Source organism: Prionailurus viverrinus, chromosome E1 (assembly GCF_022837055.1).
Source record: "Prionailurus viverrinus isolate Anna chromosome E1, UM_Priviv_1.0, whole genome shotgun sequence".
Classification (NCBI taxonomy): domain Eukaryota; kingdom Metazoa; phylum Chordata; class Mammalia; order Carnivora; family Felidae; genus Prionailurus; species Prionailurus viverrinus.
In genome coordinates this window covers 10,214,376-10,233,247 of record NC_062574.1, presented here as the reverse complement: position 1 = coordinate 10,233,247, position 18,872 = coordinate 10,214,376, and the positions used below count along the sequence as shown (strand labels likewise).

At 38.9% G+C, this 18,872-nt stretch overlaps 1 protein-coding gene across 3 annotated transcripts in view; it reads right to left on the bottom strand.

Annotated features, from left to right (window-relative positions):
- The window catches only part of AKAP10 (A-kinase anchoring protein 10), an 83,375-nt gene that overhangs the window by 25,064 nt on the left and 39,439 nt on the right, over positions 1-18,872 (bottom strand). For all 3 annotated transcript variants that reach the window (XR_007146813.1, XR_007146814.1, XM_047832580.1), the window contains exons 5-10: positions 16,342-16,440; positions 11,241-11,325; positions 10,288-10,411; positions 9,055-9,191; positions 6,435-6,579; positions 4,223-4,396 (exon numbers count right to left, since the gene is read on the bottom strand). Coding sequence is in view for 1 of the 3 variants with exons in the window: in XM_047832580.1 (XP_047688536.1) it covers positions 4,223-4,396; positions 6,435-6,579; positions 9,055-9,191; positions 10,288-10,411; positions 11,241-11,325; positions 16,342-16,440 (764 nt within the window). In the remaining 2 variants the exon portion in view is untranslated. The remainder of the gene's footprint in view (positions 1-4,222; positions 4,397-6,434; positions 6,580-9,054; positions 9,192-10,287; positions 10,412-11,240; positions 11,326-16,341; positions 16,441-18,872) is intronic.

The window sequence follows — 18,872 nt, the reverse complement described above, 5'->3', positions numbered from 1 at the left end:
ACAGTACATGGGGTTCTCTTTATGTGCTAAGAAGGGGTAAATAATTAAAAAGAAAGAGGCACCCAAATAAAGAAGACAGAATACTTCCTTGAGGCTACTGTTAACTCAGTTACCAAAACTGGACATCACAAGAAAAGAAAACTACAGATCAGTGTAAGAATTGATGCAAAACCCTAACAATATACTAGCAAACTTGTAAAAATAATTACATACCACCACCAAGTGAGTTATCCCAGGTATGCAAGGTTGGTTTAACGTCTGATAATCAATTAGTGTAGTACACCATATCAACAGAGTAAAAACCAAAACCCACATGACCACTTCCATTGATACAGAGAGAACATTTGACAGAATCCAATACCTTTCATGATATATAAAAAAAAAAAAATTCAACAATTAGGAATACCGGGAAATTTCCTCAACTTAATAAAAAGCATTTATGAAAAATCCATACCTAACATCATATTAAAAGATTAAAAAACTGAAAGCTTTCCTCGTGAGGTCAGGAATAAGACAAGGATGCCAACTTTCACCACTTCTGTTCAGCACTGTACTGGAAGTTTTAGCTAGAGCAATCAGGCAAGATAAGCAAATAAAAGGCATTCAAAGAGGATAGAAGAGAGAAAACTATTTCTACTAGCAGGTGACATGATCTTATATAAAAAAAAAAATCCTAAAGAATCCACAAGAAAACTATTAGAGTTAACAAATGAATTTAGTAAAGTTGAGGTACAAGATCAACACACAAAAAAGTTATATTTCTATGCATTACCAGTAAAGAAAAAGAAATGGAGAAAGTAACTATTTATAATAGCATCAAAAAGAACAAAATATTCAGGAATAAAATAACTCAAGGAGGTATTAAGACTTGTACACTGAAAACTACAAAACATCAATGAAAGAAATTAAAGGCTTAAATAAATGGGATGACGTCCCATGTGCATGGACTGGAAGACTTAAATGGCAATACATCCCAAAGCAATCTACAGATTCAATGTAAACCTGATCCTAAAATTCATATGGAATTGCAAGGGACCCAGAATAGCCAAAATAATCTTATGAATGGAATGAGTTGGAGGACTCACAGCTTCTGATTTCGAAACTTATTAAGCTGTAATAATTAAAACAATATTAGTATTGGCGTAAGAAAAGACATGTAGATCAATGAAGTAGAACTGAGAGTCCAGAAATAAACCCATGTATCTAAGGTCAAATGATTTAAAAAATAAATAAATAAATTTAAGTTTATTTATTTTGAGAGAGAGAGCGAGAGAGCGCGTGCGAGCGATTGAGTGGGGGAGTAGCAAAGAGAGAGAGGGAGACAGAGAATCCCAAGCAGGCTCTGCACTGACAGGAGCGATGCTGGGCTTGAACCCATGAACTGTGAGATCATAACCTGAGCCGAAACCAAGAGTCAGACACTCAACCAACTGAGCCACCCAGGCGCCCCTAAGGTCAAGTGATTTTTGACAAAGATGCCAAGATCCTTCAATGGTAAAAGAATAGTTTTCTCAATAAATGGTCCTGGGACCAGATACCCACATACAAAAAAATAAAGTTGGACCTTACCTCACACAACATGCAAACCTAACTAAAAATGGATCCAAGGCCTAAACTCTTAGAAGAAAACACAGGTGGACATGGGAAGTGACAGCTTTATGTTTCATTAGCTAGGTTTCCATTTGGGGTGATGAAAAGTCTGGAACCAGACAGTAGTAATGGTTGTACAACACAGTGATTATACTAAATGTCACTGAATTATACACTTTATGATAGTTAATTTTATGTCAAGTGAATTTTATCTCAATTAAAAAAATTATACTTCGGGACGCCTGGGTGGCTCAGTCATTTGAGCGGCCGACTTCGGCTCAGGTCATGATCTCGCAGTCCGTGAGTTCGAGCCCCACGTCGGGCTCTGTGCTGACAGCTCAGAGCCTGGAGCCTGTTTCAGATTCTGTGTCTCCCTCTCACGGACCCTCCCCCGTTCATGCACTGTCTGTCTGTCTGTCTGTCTCTCTCTCAAAAATAAACAAACATTAAAAAAAAATTATCAAAAAAAAAATTATACTTCTATATACTTACAATGAAAATGTGAATATGAGAAAAAAATTCCATTTATAATAGTATCAAAAAGAATAAAATATTTAGAATAAACTTAAGAAATACCAAATGGATACTTGAAAACTACAAAATGTTATTGGAAGAAATTATAAAAGATGTGAATAAATGAAAGGCATCCTGTGTACATGGATTACAATATTAAGTATTGTTAAGACGGCAGTATGTCCCAAATTGATCTATGGAGTCAATACAGTCTCTATCGGAGTCCTGGCTGGCTTCTTCATAGAAGTTGACAAACTGATCCTTAAATGCATTTGAAAACTCAAGGGACCTTGAGAAGTCAAAACAATCTTGAAAAAGAAGAACTAAGTTGGAAGACTCTCAGTTCCTGATTTTAAAACTTGTTACCCAAGCAATGGTAATTAAGACAGTTAAATAGAACGATTATTTGATCTAACAATTCTACTTCTAGGTATATACACAAGAGAAATGAAAACCTATATCCACACAAAAACTTGTACAACAGCATTATTCCTAACAGCCAAAAGAGAGAAACAACCCCAATGTCCGTCAACTGATGGATAAACAAAATGTGGTATGTGTGTAAAAGGGGATGTTATTTGTTCATAAAAGAGGACTAGTTCTGATACACCCGAAACATGGATGAACCTTGAAAACATCATGCTAAGTGAAGGAAGCCAGTCACAAAAGACCACTATCATATGGCTCCAATGACCAGAACAGGCAAATCTACAGAGATAGAAAGTAGATTAGATTAGGAGTAGCCTAGGGCTGGAGGAGTGGAGGATCTGGAGGGTAGTAAAGGACACACTGTTTTTTTCTTAGGTGAAAAACTTTTAAATTGGCCGTGGTGACAGTTGAGCAACTCTATGAATATACTAAACACCACTGTATTATGTAACATAAATGAATGAACTGTATGATTTGTGCATTCCATTTCAATAAAGCTGTATGCAAGAAATAAAGGAAAAGAAAGAAAGAATATATAAGGAATGATTTCAATTATGTAACTGAACAGGTAACACTAACCCACACCATCAAAATCAGGATAGTAGCTACCTGGCAGGGAGGATAGTGACTAGAGGGGGGCACAAGAGAGTTTATGACATACTGGTAATGTTATGTTTCTTGATCTGGATACTGGGATACATGCGTTAGGTCTGTTTATGAAAATTCTTTAAGCTATATAGTTATAGGAGTTTTCTGTACATATATTATACTTCAACCAATAATGTAAAACTATATTTTATGGTCAGCACTTAGACCCTGTAAGTGCCTAAATAAAAACAAAACACTCTAGCCTGTATCAAAAAACAAAATGGCGACCACATTCAGCAGGTAACCTAAACAGGAGGAAAAGGTACTGGGGAGAGCTTTGTTAATGGTAATAAATAGTACTTCTTATAAATTAAGAAAATTATCCAGGGCCCTGTGTCAAAAAATCTGAAGTGTTATTTATTTATGTGTCAACAGTGTAATGAGAAAACGATTATGCTACATTACGGCAAAGAACACTAGACAGGGAATATGTTTTGGCTCTACACTTACTGTGTGACTTGAAAAAAAATCAGTTAACTTTTTAGCACTTCCCTAGATCTCTTCTCTTGGGGACAACCCATTTAATGTGATTTTGGAGAGAATCCGAGAAGTCTGATACATGAAAGTACTCCAAAAAAAAAAAAAAAAAAAAAAAAAGGGTTGAGGAAATGTGCAATGGCACTAGAATTTAAAATAAAATAAAACCAAAAGCTCTTCAGTGAAATACAGTATTAACAAATCTAGGCGTTCACTCAATTATTCTATAAAAAAAAGCATCCCCAGTGTAGTTACTAAAATTTCCCAAGTAATTACACTAAATAGCTCTTCAGAGGCTCTAAATGCATATTATTTGATTACGGAGAGCACCAGCTGGAGTGTCAAGCGGAACAATGGCCTGAACGAAAGAGGACAATACCTTACAATATAATATACTGTTAATCACCACAGATACTCTGATTAGAACATATAGTAAGTAGGCTCATTTTATTTTCTCTTTCGTTTCTTCTGCAACTAAAACTTACACACAGAATCTGTTACTGGTATTTGAAGGAAAGGATTTGTACACTTTTCTTCCTAAGGGCAGAGGCAAACTGGTCAATACCTGAGAAGCTGAGCCATCGGAACCGCCTGAGTGAGAGTCATCAGGAGGGCCGACAGAGCCATGAGCAGCCAGTGAAACGTTCCCTCCCAGGAATTCATCGCCTCGAACCGAATGGATGAGATCATTCAAATATTTATAATAAAGATTGCTGGATAAAAAGCCAGGCAAAAAGACCTGAAAAAGAGGACAAGCATTATTTTAAAGTTGAAGTCAAATATGACTAAAATTTTATTTGCAAACAAAATTTTACCCACAGTTCTACCAGGTGGTACAAATGATTTTGTCACACTACCAAGTATTATCCCTTCATACACAGTTTACATTGTGACTGCAATTAAGACTACTATTTGTAGGGGTGCCTGGGTGGCGCAGTCAGTTAAGCGTCCGACTTCAGCCAGGTCACGATCTCGCGGTCTGTGAGTTAGAGCCCCGCGTCAGGCTCTGGGCTGATGGCTCAGAGCCTGGAGTCTGTTTCTGATTCTGTGTCTCCCTCTCTCTCTGCCCCTCCCCCGTTCATGCTCTGTCTCTCTCTGTCCCAAAAATAAAATAAAAGAGTACAATTTGTAGGTTTTTTTTCCCTAAAAAACACTTGCCATAAAACTATTACATAGACTTGATACTTAGACTTCTTAGTGACCAGAAAACATGCAGGGAGTGAATATAACCTGACACTACATTTTTCTGGTTTGCTATAAATATTAAAGTCCAGGTGTATGTATTGATAATTTACTTTTGAACTGATTTCCTTAAGATAAATTACCAGCTGTGTGATTATTGAGTTAAACAGCATGAACATTCTAGCTTTGATATATATGGCCAATTTACTCTTCAGAAGGATGTTGCTAATTTGTATCATTGGCGATGTATCAAGGTGTCTGTTTTGAGACCGGCTTTCCAACACTGGATTGTGTTTTTCCAAATCATTGTTAAATAACTGCCTAATGATGGATGTTTTTCTTTGCATTTAAAAATTATTAATGATGCTGAATAAGCTCCCATGCTTATTACTGGCATTTCCTATCACCAACTTTTCCTTCATAGCACTTAGCCCATGACGGTGGCACTTAACATGTTTTTAACTTGTGCCTTCTTTATAGACAGAGATCCAAGAGGGCAGAAACCACATTTCTTCGTTTACCCCTGAAACACCAATACCTAGCACAGAAATTCTCAAAGTACTGATGAACAAACCATCTAGGTCTTTTTCTCATTTATCTACTGGATAGTATTCTTAAAATTAGTGTAAGTTCTTTCACATATATACATTTTATAAGAAATATTTTTATGTTCTGTTTTTCTGTGTATTTTAATTTTCTTTTTTAGCCAGAAAGCTTGCACTCTTCACATGATACAGATTTGGAACTTTTCCTTTAAGATCAGTAAGATTTTAACTTTAATTTCATTTAGTTTAATTAAAAAAAACTATCCCTGGGCCATAGCTGATACTCTACTCAGTTTAGCACTAGATTTTAATGATTTGAATTTTATATGTAACTCTTCCATGTTCCTGAAATTCAGTTTTTATGTGTAGTATTATTTAACAGTGCTTACTTAACCCCTTCCCACCTAGATACACATGACATACATAAGCAACAGAACCTCATGGGCTTATCCTGGGCTCTGTGCAATTCCTGGCAAAATCTGCTCTAGTTCATTAGAAGAATAAATCATTCACAAATTCCAACACCTTATTATTAATAAGCTATCAGTGATACCCCAGAAGTTATGATACACAAAACTAGCACTCTAGCCCTGTTGACAGATATTGATGAAATATCTGGAACACCCCTAGGCTAACTTCACCCAATATTGCTCTCGAATCATTTTTGAAAACGTGATAACAACAGGCTATGTTAATAGCCACTAACATTTTTTAATGCTTACTATGTGTCAGGCGTAAGATTAATAGTAACTGCATCCATCTTACCTCATTTTAATCCTTAAAATAACCTTAAGTATCCATACTGTCTCCATTTTACCGGTGAGGAAAACGGCATTAAAGAATTTCAGTAACTGCCTGAGGTCACTCAGCCTATAAAGGTTAAGATGAATACATACCAAGTCAGAGTCAAAGCCTCTGCTCTTAATCACTATGCTCCACTGTTTCCATTTTCCACTGTTCTGTTACATTTGGTTTTTCCCGTGTTATGTTTTCTGGGTTTCACCAGTAAAAACTTCTTGCGGTTTTAATATTTTTGAAGTTCTTGGTTACCTTCTCCATGGTCGTCCAGGCCTGACGTAATGGAGTTGTGAAACAGTTAGGGAGTGGCCCACCTTCCCTGCAGATATTGGATTCGATTTCTAATCGCACAACATCATCAAATCCAAGAGGATGTGTGGCTTGGAGGGAGAAGTACCTATGGTACAAAGACAGCCAAAGAAAGTAAAACCAAATTCCACAGCCAGTAGAAGCAACTTTTGGAACCTACACTAGAGAATCTTCTATGATGCTACTTGATTCAGCCTGCAGACCTAGGACTCTAGAACTGGCTGACAGCTGGGCTGCAACCTTGATTCCCACGGCCCTAAAGTCAACTTGCTACCTTTGTATTATCTCCTTCCGTCATCCTTAGCCCTTGTTTAAGTTTTCTGAGGGTCAACTGAGACAAAGAAATCAATCAATCACACACATCGAATGGGTACCCATTCTCTGTTCAGCACTTGGGAGACAGAAATCGACTTAAAGGAGGGTAAGACACAGTTATTTCCCCTGGAAAGGGAGCAGAAAAGATCTCTGCATAGGCCACAATAAGAACATGCCATCATAACTAAGAGACCCAAGTAATGTACAAGTAGGAATTCAAAATAAAAGAACAGTGAGGGGCAAGTAAGTGGATTTGATGTATTTGGATAGGATAACAGGACTTGATGATTGCGTGCAGAAAGGAGAAGGAGTAATTGATCAGTGATACCTCAAAGATTTCTAACTTCTTAAGATATAATGCAAAACTAGTGTCTTGGTAAGCTGATTATAAAGTGGATACCAAAAAAAGGAGGATTAAAAGAAAAATACCATCTTAGGGACTTCTAAATCCTGTCTACGATACAAATAAAGACTGATTAGATAGGACTGTGATGTTACATACATAATATACAGAAGACATAAAAACAAACAGGGATTGGTAAAGTCAAATATGGCCCAATGAACTTGACAAAATGACAGTGCGAGTGGGATGCCATACAGTAACCTTCATTTACAAAAGGCTCCCAATGTGACAATGGGATCCAGTAGGAAAACAGACTCTCTGCTCTGTGGGGTTACTGACCTCCAGCCAGGATCTCACTACTAGTACCATTTTTCTGTTCCAGCATAAAAAAATATACATATATATTTTTTGTTATCAGCCTTTTCTTAACAGAAAGTTAGTCTCCCATCTTGTAATGAGTAAGTTGGTAAATACTCTTCCATGATTGGAATTTTGGAGCATCTCAGACCAAATTTCTAAATGTAAACATCTGCTGTTTCAACGTCCATGTAACAATATTTCTTATATAATATTTCCCACAAATACATTATACTAAAATAAACAGAAAACATCAAGAACTGTATTCCAGCTTAAGTTATGCCACTAACTTGCCCTGTGACTTTGAGAAAGTCACTACCTCTCTGGGCCTTCATTTTCTCATCTGCAAAATGGGAAAATCAGACTAGATCCCTAATCTGGCTATTCATCAGCATCATCTGGGGAATATTCTAAAAATAAAGATTCCTGGGTCATACCTCAAACATGCTGAATCAGAATCTCTCAGAGAGGACTGGAAACCTATTTTTAACAAGCCCCCAGGTGATTTTCACACAGACAGCCCAGCATGAACTTGCAGAGCAATGTTTAAGAATCACTGACCTAGATGCACTTGGCTCTCTCCCAACCCTGACAGTCCATGGATTCTCCTCTACCATCAAGTTATCCCTCTTAGCAGTTGCTTGTGGATACAAATAGCATATTACTTTTCTTTACAGAATATGGAAAATTAAATGAACAGCGTACGGGCGCTGGCCACAGCCTTATCATTTAACTGACCAAATGTTCTCAGTCTGTTCACTGTAAGATTTTGCCATCCTCTCATTGGCAGTGAAGACAAGTGAAAAACTATTATTCACTGAGTATGAACCAGGCTGAGCAGATCTGCACCACAAAATATGATCTGCCTATAGAGAGTCAAGACCCTTTTCAATATATCCCAGTTAGTTTCATCTTCCTTCTTATTTTTTAGAGAGGGGAGAGAGAGCGTGTGCATATGCGCGTGCGTGCGGACCAGGCAGAAGGAAGGGGAGAGAGGGACTCTCAAGCAGGCTCCATGCCTATTGCAGAGCCCGATGCGGGCCTCAATCATCTGACTGTGAGATCGTGCCCCAGGCCGAAATCAGGAGCCGGACACTTAACCAACTGAGCCACCCAGGTGCCCCCATCTTCTGCTTATATTCCCTACCCAAGTTTTACTTACCCAAACTCAAGTTTCCTGAAAGTGCCACATTCCCCTAAGTTTCTCTGACTTTGCTTGTGCCAATCCCTCTGCCTAGAATGTTCTTTCCTGCCTTCTCTGGCTAGCAAATTTCAATTCGTTCTTCAGGATCCAATTCTCATCTTTCTCTTGTGAAACCCTCCCTGAACTCCACCACCATCAACCTTCTTGCCACACACAGACCTCCTATTCCCCCAAGACCTTTGTTCTAACAGTCCTAAAACTATACACACCATACGAAACGTAGCTTTTCTGCTACTTCCTGTGAGCTCCTTGACAGCAAGAACTGAATCTATTCATCTTTATTTCCGAAGTACCTATCAAATAACAAACACTTGCCAAACGCTGAATACATCAACAAAACTCACTTGTCATATAAAATCATGGCATCATTCTGTGCCTCCTGTCCATCATACTGGCCCTTCTTGGCAGCCAGCTGAGACTGGAAGTTATCTGCTGCCAACCAGAACTGTAAGATATTCACTGCATCCTCTTTCTCCATGTACTAGGAAGGAAAAATACAAAAGAAGAAAAAAAGACCATAAACAGATTTCTCTCCCCATCTCTAATCTCTAAGTCCAACCATTAAAATACAGGACACACACGCGCGCGCACACGCACACACACACACACACACACACACACACACACAAAACAAACACAACACAAAAACAGGTCCGTTTGTTCAGTTAATGCCAGTCAACAACTTACAGTTATTTGAGATTGAAAAGCATAAAGCCATTCTTGTAGGGAGAAAATACAAAAACTAACAACAAAACAACCACACTGCCGGATACAAACTTAAGTGAACTGGAATAAAAATCACGGTAAAGATGATTAGTGGTCCCTCGCTGGCAAACATACACAGAGTAAACTAACCAGACCAAATCTTTTATACCTGATCATTTCCATCACTCCACGCAGCCAGAGTAACGGGAACAAATGCTGGACTTAGGCTGATGGCAAACGAGGGAGTGAGAAAGCAGATCAACTGAACGGGCTCTATTCTTGGGAGAGGCAGAGTCAAGCGTATCCAAGTTACGCTTTGTGAGCCTGGAAATCCTCTCATCTCTACTGAATACTCATTTGCTTTGCAGCAAAAGCATTTCATTTGCTGAAGCTGAACAAATACCATTACACTAAACTGTATGCCTCAAAGAGATTAATATATTCATTGCTCGAGAAATCCTATCCAGTGGCTGAAGTAAAAGGGACGATAGTAGGAAAAAGTTTGCTACTTTTCTTTCTCTCTTCTGAAGTCTGGTCTGCAAATATGTGTGCATTGGAATCATGTATCAAAACTGTGGTTTTTTAAAACAGCTCCAAATAATCAAAAATATGCATTCTCTTATAAGAAGATGTTTAATAAGTTTTTCAAAATTAGAGTTATCTTACACTGAATTTTCACATTCTCTACTCTAACACGCCATCAAAGTACCCTTGCCACTAGATACAGCTTAAAATAGTACTGTGTCATTCCAATTGATCTTTTTGGAAATGACTTGGCTCTTCCGTGTTATTTTCTACAGAGGGGGCCCCAGCATTTCTAGTTCAGAGGCTGGAATGCTCTAACAGAGTGTGAAAGGAAATGCAGACTTTACCTCAGAGAAATAAAAGAGGGCTGACTCACAGAAGAGAATGTCAGCCAGGTAAACAGTTCCACTGGTCAGCACTTCAATCTGGTATTTACAGAAATGGTGACTTCGCAGAAACTCACTAAAGTGCCTGCACATGGACAAAAAGGGAAAATTTGAGGGAACGACCAAGGAAAGAGCTTAACTGGGAAAAGTACACTCTTTCCATTCTGTGCCTGTTGTATCTTAAAAGCCTAGGTCAACACTACCTCCCTTCCCCTGGTGTCGTTCCTGGTTCTTACACCTGGAAATAATCTCTCCCCGCTCTTGGTGGCTTTGTAGTTTTCCTCTGTGACACATGCTACCTCCTATTACGGTAACCAAAGATCATGCCCTATTTCTCTCATTAGGCTCTAATTTTCTTCAAAGCAGGCATTGTATCTAACTGTGCCTTGCACAGAGCACCCTTTTCAGAAATGCTAAATGAATCAATATGTAGATTTTTTTTTTTTTAAGGGCATGCAGCAGTAATTAATCTAAAACAAAACAAAACAAAACAAAACAACTTTGGAGGCCGTTTCAACAAATCTATGTGGATTTAGTAGTAACAGCATCCATTAAGCCTAAAGCATGCACTAACAAATTAGGATATCCACCTGCACACGTGCATTGTTTGAACAGAAACCAATTGTAACAGTCACACTACACCCACATCACCCCCAAATGACTTCAGAATTAAAAACAAATTCTTTTAACCTGGGAAATATTAACATTAAAAATGAACACGGGTTTTATTATTTTTAAGAGTTCACATAATTTATATTTAAAAGACACCATTAACCAAAGTAGTCTTAGAGCAGGAGTATGCTTATACGATCCTGTAAACATTCAAAATACTTAAGTCCTCAGAGACCATTTGTTTTTAGTTGAGTGAACCCAGATCCCGAAAATGCAAATGGGAAAGTATGTAATTAACTTACTCTTGCTCCATTGCACTAAAGACTATGGACTGTGCCACAACAAAACAGTTGGGGTCCACCTGTCCATCTTCTCCACAAATCTTTGCTGTAAAAGAAATGGTAAATAAATTTCTACTAAATCTGAACTATACACCTTTGGGAATCAGAGGAATAAAGGTAGAGGCATATGAATCAGAAGGTTTTAAATAGAGCTAAGAAAAATACAGGTGCACGGCTAATCTTGAGGTAGGGAAGGTCTTTCTAAGCATATACACAAAAGTAGAAATCAAAAGATTTAACAACATAAAATTAATTTTTATACACGAGAACACCTCCGAAACAAAATAAAACAACTGGTGCAAAAAATTCACAGCGTGAATGACAATTTACTTTGTATGTGACAGATTATTCAAGAGCTCCTACAAACTAGTAAGAAATGTCCTGGAAGAAAAATGAGCCAAGGACATGAAAAGACAGTTTACAAAAGAACAAATATAGGGGCGCCTGGTTGGCTCAGTGAGAAGAGCATACTACTCTTGATCTCGGGGTTATGAGTTCAAACCCCATGCTGGGTACAGAGATCAATGGAAAAAAACCAAAACTTTTTTTTTTTTTAAAAGAACAAATTATAAAATGGCCAATATGCAAAGATATGCATGCTCGCTGGTAATCAAATAAATATAAGTACAAATTAGAATAACGAGGCACCCCACCTTTTGTCTAGCAAATTGGCACAAAACTGTTACAACAATGCATATGTTTAATTGTATAACACTACACTGCCTTGTTTGAGCAAGGGCATGGGAAAACAGACACTAGCATTTGTGGGAAAATAGTGGTATATAATTTTCCGGAGGGCATTCTGGTAGTTTCTAGCATAAGCTTTAAAAATAAACATGCCCTTTCAATCAGCAATTCTATTTCTAAGACTGCAACCTAAAGAGTTATGGATTTGTAAAAAGGTTTATCTGTAAAAAGTTTAGCAAAATGTTATTTGGAAGAAACACAAAGTGTGCTAAAATTAGGAATTACCTAAATCAACTGCAGCAAGTGGGTAAGCCCGTTGGTTAGCCAGCTATCAAACATGGCTGAAACCCTCCCGCCCACGATGGCTGGTTTCACTTTAAGTTCATGACCTTAGCACGACCTCAATGGAACCCAAGGATCATACTACAGTCTCCTGGGCCATTTTCTCTCATACTCTACCGGACAACACACAACACATCTTCTTCTCTCTCTTTAAAAATGATATATACATCTTCGAATTCTCTTTGCTGATTACTCTGCTTCCTACTTCATTAAGAAAATAGAAGCAGTCAGAAAATTATTTCCATCTCCTGCCACCACATCTACCAACTCACCTGCACCTCTACCCACACACTCTGCATTTGAGCACCGGACCCCTTCCTCTTGCCTCAAGACTTCTTTCTTACAGCAACTGTCCCCTCGGTCTCCTGCATCGCTTCTTTGCTGCTGCCTCATATTCACCAGCTACATACAGTCTGTCTGTATGTTACACATATGAACTTGCTTGTATGCTATACCTTATATGCGTATAACGCATCACCACAAAAACAAAACCCACTGGCCCTTGACTTAACATCCCCTTCCAGTTTATCCCTGGAGCAAGATGCCTCAAAGAGTTGCTCATACTTGCTGTCTCCACTCCGCCTCCTATTCTAAGACTCCTCTGATGAAGTTTTCGTCTCCACTGGTACCCTGAAATTAAGATAACCAGTGGGCCAGTTGTCCACAGGGTTGGCAAGTCCATTCCATTCCTGGTACTCATCTTACTTAACCTCTCAGCAGGATTTAACACACCTTCGATCACTCCCTTACCCCCAGAAACGTTTTTTCACTTGGCTTCCAGAAAAGAACTACTGTCCTGAGACAGAGTTGATAAAGCGGGGCCTACTTTACTAGCTGTTACTCCTGAGTTTCTGCTAGTTCTTCCTCACCTGCCAGACTTGTAAATATCAGGCCTGCCTCAGAACTGGGTGCTTAAGACTTCTTTGTCTTCACTCATCATACTTACACTGAGGGTAATGTTATCCGTGGCTCTAAACCACCTATATGCTGATGACTTCTAAACATGTATCTTCAACCTACACCTCTTTCACGAACTCCTAGTGCAGATATCCAGCTGCATACTTGACATTCACCATTTAGTGAACACCCAAACTCCTGATTTTCCCCATAAGCCATTACCCTCACAGTCTTCCTCATCTTATAAATGGCAACTCCAGGGGCACCTGGGTGGCTCAGTCGGTTAAGCGACCGACTTCGGCTCAGGTCGTGATCTCACAGTTCATGAGTTCAAGCCCCATGTCGGGCTCTTTGCTGACAGCTCGGAGCCTGGAGCCTGCTTCGGATTCTGTGTCTCCCTCTCTCTATGCTCCTCCTCTGCTCGTGCTCTGTCTCTCAATACTAAATAAACGTTAAAAACATTTTTTTTTCAAGTTTATAAATGATAACTCCACTCTCTTATTCAGGTTTGTTTGTTTATTTGAGAGAGTGACAGCGTATGAGCCAGCGAGCAGGGGGAGAGAGGCAGAGGGAAAGGGACAGAGAATCTCAAGCAGGTTCCAAGCCCAGTACGGAGCCCGAAGCAAAGCTTGATCCCATGACCCTGGGATCATGGCATGAGCTGAAATCAAGAGTCTACATTCAACTGATGGCCACCCAGGTGCCCCATTATTCAGATTTGAAAAACAAACAAACAAACATGAAGTCATGCTTAATGCCTTTTTCCCCTCTCACACTATTCAACTTCAAACCATCAGTAAATTCTATCAGCTATACCTTCAAAATATCTTTAAAATTCTACCACTTCAAGGATTTGCAGAAGATGAAGGAAGCAGTGGAAGCACAGTTTTTGGGTTATTCTGAGTCCCCATATAAACAGGGAGTAATGAGCCAGCAATACCAGAAACCCATGGATAACATTTACAACCAAACTAGGCAGGTGGGATACACAATAACAGCTTAAGTACAGACTTCTTCCAACTGTAATGTACTTTAAGTAGAGCTGTGTAGAGTATTCCAGGGGCGGCTGGGTGCCTCAGTTGGTTGAGCATCTGACTTCAGCTCAGGTCATGATCTCATGGCTCAGAGTTCGACTCCGCACCGGGCTCTGTGCTGACAGCTCGGAGCCTGGAGCCTGCTTTGGATTTAGTGTCTCCCTCTCTCTCTGCCCCTCTGTTGCTTGTGCTCTCTCTCTCTCAAAAATAAATAAACATTAAAAAAGAAAAAAAAGCATATTCTAACTGAAAGAGAAGAAAACGGGGTAGGATTCAGAAGAATGAGGTTCAAAGAAGAAAAACGGTCTAAAAACATAGGTAATTAACATTTTAACTTTCTCAGATCTCCTGATCACTAAATGTTACCAACTTATACTTCAAAAGCTTTTTTTTTCCCCTCACGGGATTATATCATTACTTTGATAAAGAAAAGGAAAGAAAATAATTGAAGTGATATTTCATTTTTAAATATTTTACTTGAAACCCACCCCCCCCCTTTTCTCCCCTACCCCTGCATAGTTTGGTTATTCACTGGCACAAACAAATCCCCAAAGGAATCACTAGCCAATCAATATCTCAAATAGCCAAATTCTAATCAGTTAGCACACCCCAGTTGTCCTGTTGCAGAGGAAATGCTGGTCTAGAGAAGTGTGGAAAATGGTTGTAACAAATTCCCACATAAAAATAGAGGAACTGCATAGAAAGGCCAAATTCCAAAGACAACATTTGCAACAAAACTGGGTGAAAACCCAAAATACAAGCAAATGGGGACAATCAACAGCCTCAAGACCTGTATAAGAGTCTATCTGTGTGGGAGAAACAAAAGGAAAACAATGGGGCCAACATCTGACAAGCCCTAAAATAGTCAACAGTTGTTCACTGGAAAGTATGGTGGGCCAAATTAAGAACTACAGTTTAGACAGGAAAAGGTTTTGCTGTCTCCAATAATGAATGAATGCAAAGTATCTGTGATAAAGACTGAAAGAGCCCCATGCTGGGAAGAATCTGCTAGAAGAATAACATGCTATATTTCATAAATCAAAAATATCAAGTTTCTGCAATAAAAATATAAAACTCAGTACCAGGACTTGATGGGAACATAATAAATATTTGTTTAGCGAATAAACAAATCACTTTCATCTGTGATTACAGGTGCCTCTAAGGTCCTTCTTATACAACAGAGTAAAAACTTTCTTTTTTTTTTTTTTTTTTACTATGACCTACAGAGAAATAGGTTTACATGACATAGTATATACATACATACATAAACATATGATGAAAACAATTTCCTGAAATGAGGTTTGCCCTTACTACTGTGAAGCACTTTCATTTTTCTATTCTAGTCTTTTTTTGGCAGGAAGGTGTGGTCATAAGAGGAGACTAGTCTGAATTTACAGTATGAAAAACATTGCCAAATAGCATACCAGTCAACGTGTAGTGGTCTATTTTCTCGCCTTTTCTTTTTTTAATGTTTTTATTTTTGAGAGAGAGACAGCATGAGCAGGAGAGGGGCAGAGAGAGAGGGAGACACAGAATCTGAAGCAGGCTCCAGGCTCTGAGCTGTCAGCACAAGGGCCTGACACAGGGCTCAAACCCACCGACCACGAGATCATGACCTGAGCTGAAGTCAGACAGTTAACTGACTGAGCCACCCAGGTGCCCCTGTAGCGGTCTGTTTTCAAATCCTGAGTCTGCTATGTCTGAGGTGTGTCATCTTGGACAAATAATTAAATCCCCTCTTTGTGCTTCAGATTTCTCATTTATAAAATAATAACTGTATTTATATTACAGGTTTTTAGAAGGTTAGAGTTTATCCACAGAAAGTGCCTATAATGCTGTCTGGGACACAGTAAGAATTCAACATCTTTGAGTGCCACTACTGTTTTTGCTGCTGCTGTTATTTGAGCCAAAGTCTAAGAATTTACATCTGCCATACGAAGAGAAAATTTTTAAGTGAGCTACAGTTGATATACTAAAGTACTCTGAACACAGACTAAGAAGGGATATGTTGACTTCCATTTTCATAAAAGAGTCTCTTAAGTAATAACCAAAAATAGGCATTATTTTTTTTTTTATTTGCCATAGCTTCAAGCACTGCTTACCTATGATGTCATTTCTCATTGCTTCTGTAATTGGTATTGGTTTAGCAGCATCTGGAGATATGTATTTGGTAAAAGTATTCACTGCATCTTGTTCTATGCCTGCAAGGGAAGAAGGGGACAACTTCAAAATTCAAAGCACACTTGGACCAGTAACGGGCTACAATCATGAACAGCGGGGCTGTTTGCTGTATGCCCAAGCGTGTGCGTGCACACACACAAATACATCCACATTTATTACAAATATAAATACATAAAAAAATATGTATGGGAGAAAACAATGTTGCTTCTTCACCGTTTGGTTTGTGGAACAGAGAAGTTACGCCTGAATTCCGCTCCCTATTCCTCCTCTAAACTAACCAACTGCTCCTTAACAGCAATTATTTATGCATGTCCTCTTTCCATGTCTCTTCTCCAAAATCTCAACGTAAAGGACTTGCTCAGCAATGTTAACAGCAGGAACTGCAAAATTATTTATAAACCTGCACTTAAAATATTTTACAAAATGATTTCAGGTTTATGAATACCTTTGTTCGACTTTCAACAACCCTAGAAGGTTAAAACAACAGATCTCAAACTTTTTAGTCTCAGGACTTCTTTGCAACCTTAAGTTAAATTGAAGAACCTAAAGAGCTTTTGTTAATGTTTTATCTACAGGTATTAACATATGAGAAATAAAAAATAAGAAAATTATTGATTCGGTTAAAATTAACAATATTAAATCTGTTGTAAGTTAACATAAACAGTATTTTTTATGTGAAAAAAAAAAAAAAAGATTTTCCAAACTGAAAAAATTAGTGAAAAATGGGCCTTGTTTTACATTTTGCAATGCTCTTTGTCTTGATAGCAAACTGCTGGACTTTCATGATCTGCCTTGGCATTCAATCTGCCGTACTATTCTGTGTTGGCTGAAGTATATTCTAATGTGCTGGTGCGTGTACACACACACTGTTCATTCTGGTTCTGGCACAGAGCTTCTAAAAGCAACCCCTAGAATTTCCTAAGCAGCAGGGGTGAGAGGAGCATATTTTGTTATTCATAATGAGCCCCTTTCAACCACAGGAGTGTTTATGGTAATGAGGTGACTTGCAGAATGGGGCAGGTTGCTAGAGGAACAAACTGTGTGATTACAGAACTAGAATTTTCAGCCCCACTCCCCAACCTCCGGGGAGGGTAGAGGGGCTGGGGATCATCAAGTTAATCACCAATGGCCAATAATTTAATCAATTATGCCCATGTTGTAGAACCATGAAAACCCTAAATGAAGTGGTTCAGAGCTTCCAGGTTGGTGAATGCATCTATGTGCTGGGAGGGTGGCACACCCACAACCCCTCAGAGACAAAGGTTTTGTACTTGGGATCTTCTTGACCTTGCCCTATACACCTCTTCATTTGGTGGTTCATTTGCATGCTTTATGATGTACTTTATTATTATTTGTTAAGTTTATTTATTTTGAGAGAGAGACAGAGAGAGCAAGCAGGGGAGGGGTAGAGAGAGAGGGAGAGAAAGAATCCCAGGCAGGCTCCATGCTGTCAGCCTGGAGCCCAACGTGGGGCTCAAACTCACAAACCATGAGATCATGACCTGAGCTGAAACCAAAGGTCAGACACCTAACCAACCGAGTCACCCAGGCACCCCTTGATGTACTTTAAAATAAACCAGTAAATGTAAATAAAATGTTTCCCAAAGTTCTGTGAGCTATCATAAGAGATTACAGAACCTGAGGAGAGGCTGTGGAAATCCCAGATTTATAGCTGGTTGGCCAGAAGTACAGGTGACAAATGTACTTGGGACTTGCGACTGGCATCTGAAGTGGGAGGCAATCTTGTGGAACAGTGCCCTTAACCTGTGAGGTCTGCGCTAACTCTGGGTAGTTATGGCCAGAACGAATTGAACAGTAGGACCCCCAGTTACTGACCACAGAGAGAACTGGAGAAGCGCTTGGTGTGGAAAGCCCACATGTTTGGTGTCACAAGTACTGTGAATAGAGGAATGGGTTTCCTTTTACCTACATTAAGAAACTCTTGCCTCAGATAGGCAGAGATGGGAAAAGGAGTATTTTAATGGCTGTTTGAGATCACTGTGGATAAATTCTTCTTTGATACTACACCCAAATGTGACAGTGGTAGTTTCTTAACGGTAAGTTAGAATGGTAGAAGTGCAAACCCTATCAGTGAACTTGTCTGTTATATTAAAATCCAATGGTGTATCTCCCATGTTAGGAGACCTTTTACTCGTGATTTTATTACATCATATATACATATTTTTAAAATTTTTAAATATTTATTAATTTTTGAGAGAGCGAGAGAGCAGGGCAGGGGCAGAGAGAGAGGGAGACAGAGAATCCCAAGCAGGCTCCACACTGTCAGCACAGAGCCCAATGTGGGCGGGGCTCAATCTCACAAACCGTGAGATCATGATACGAGCCTAAGTCGAGATTAAGTTGGATGCTTAGCCAACTGAGCCACCCAGGTGCCCCGACGTAAATTTTTTGGAATATTTTGGAAAATATTGGTTCACTGACTTATGTAGAC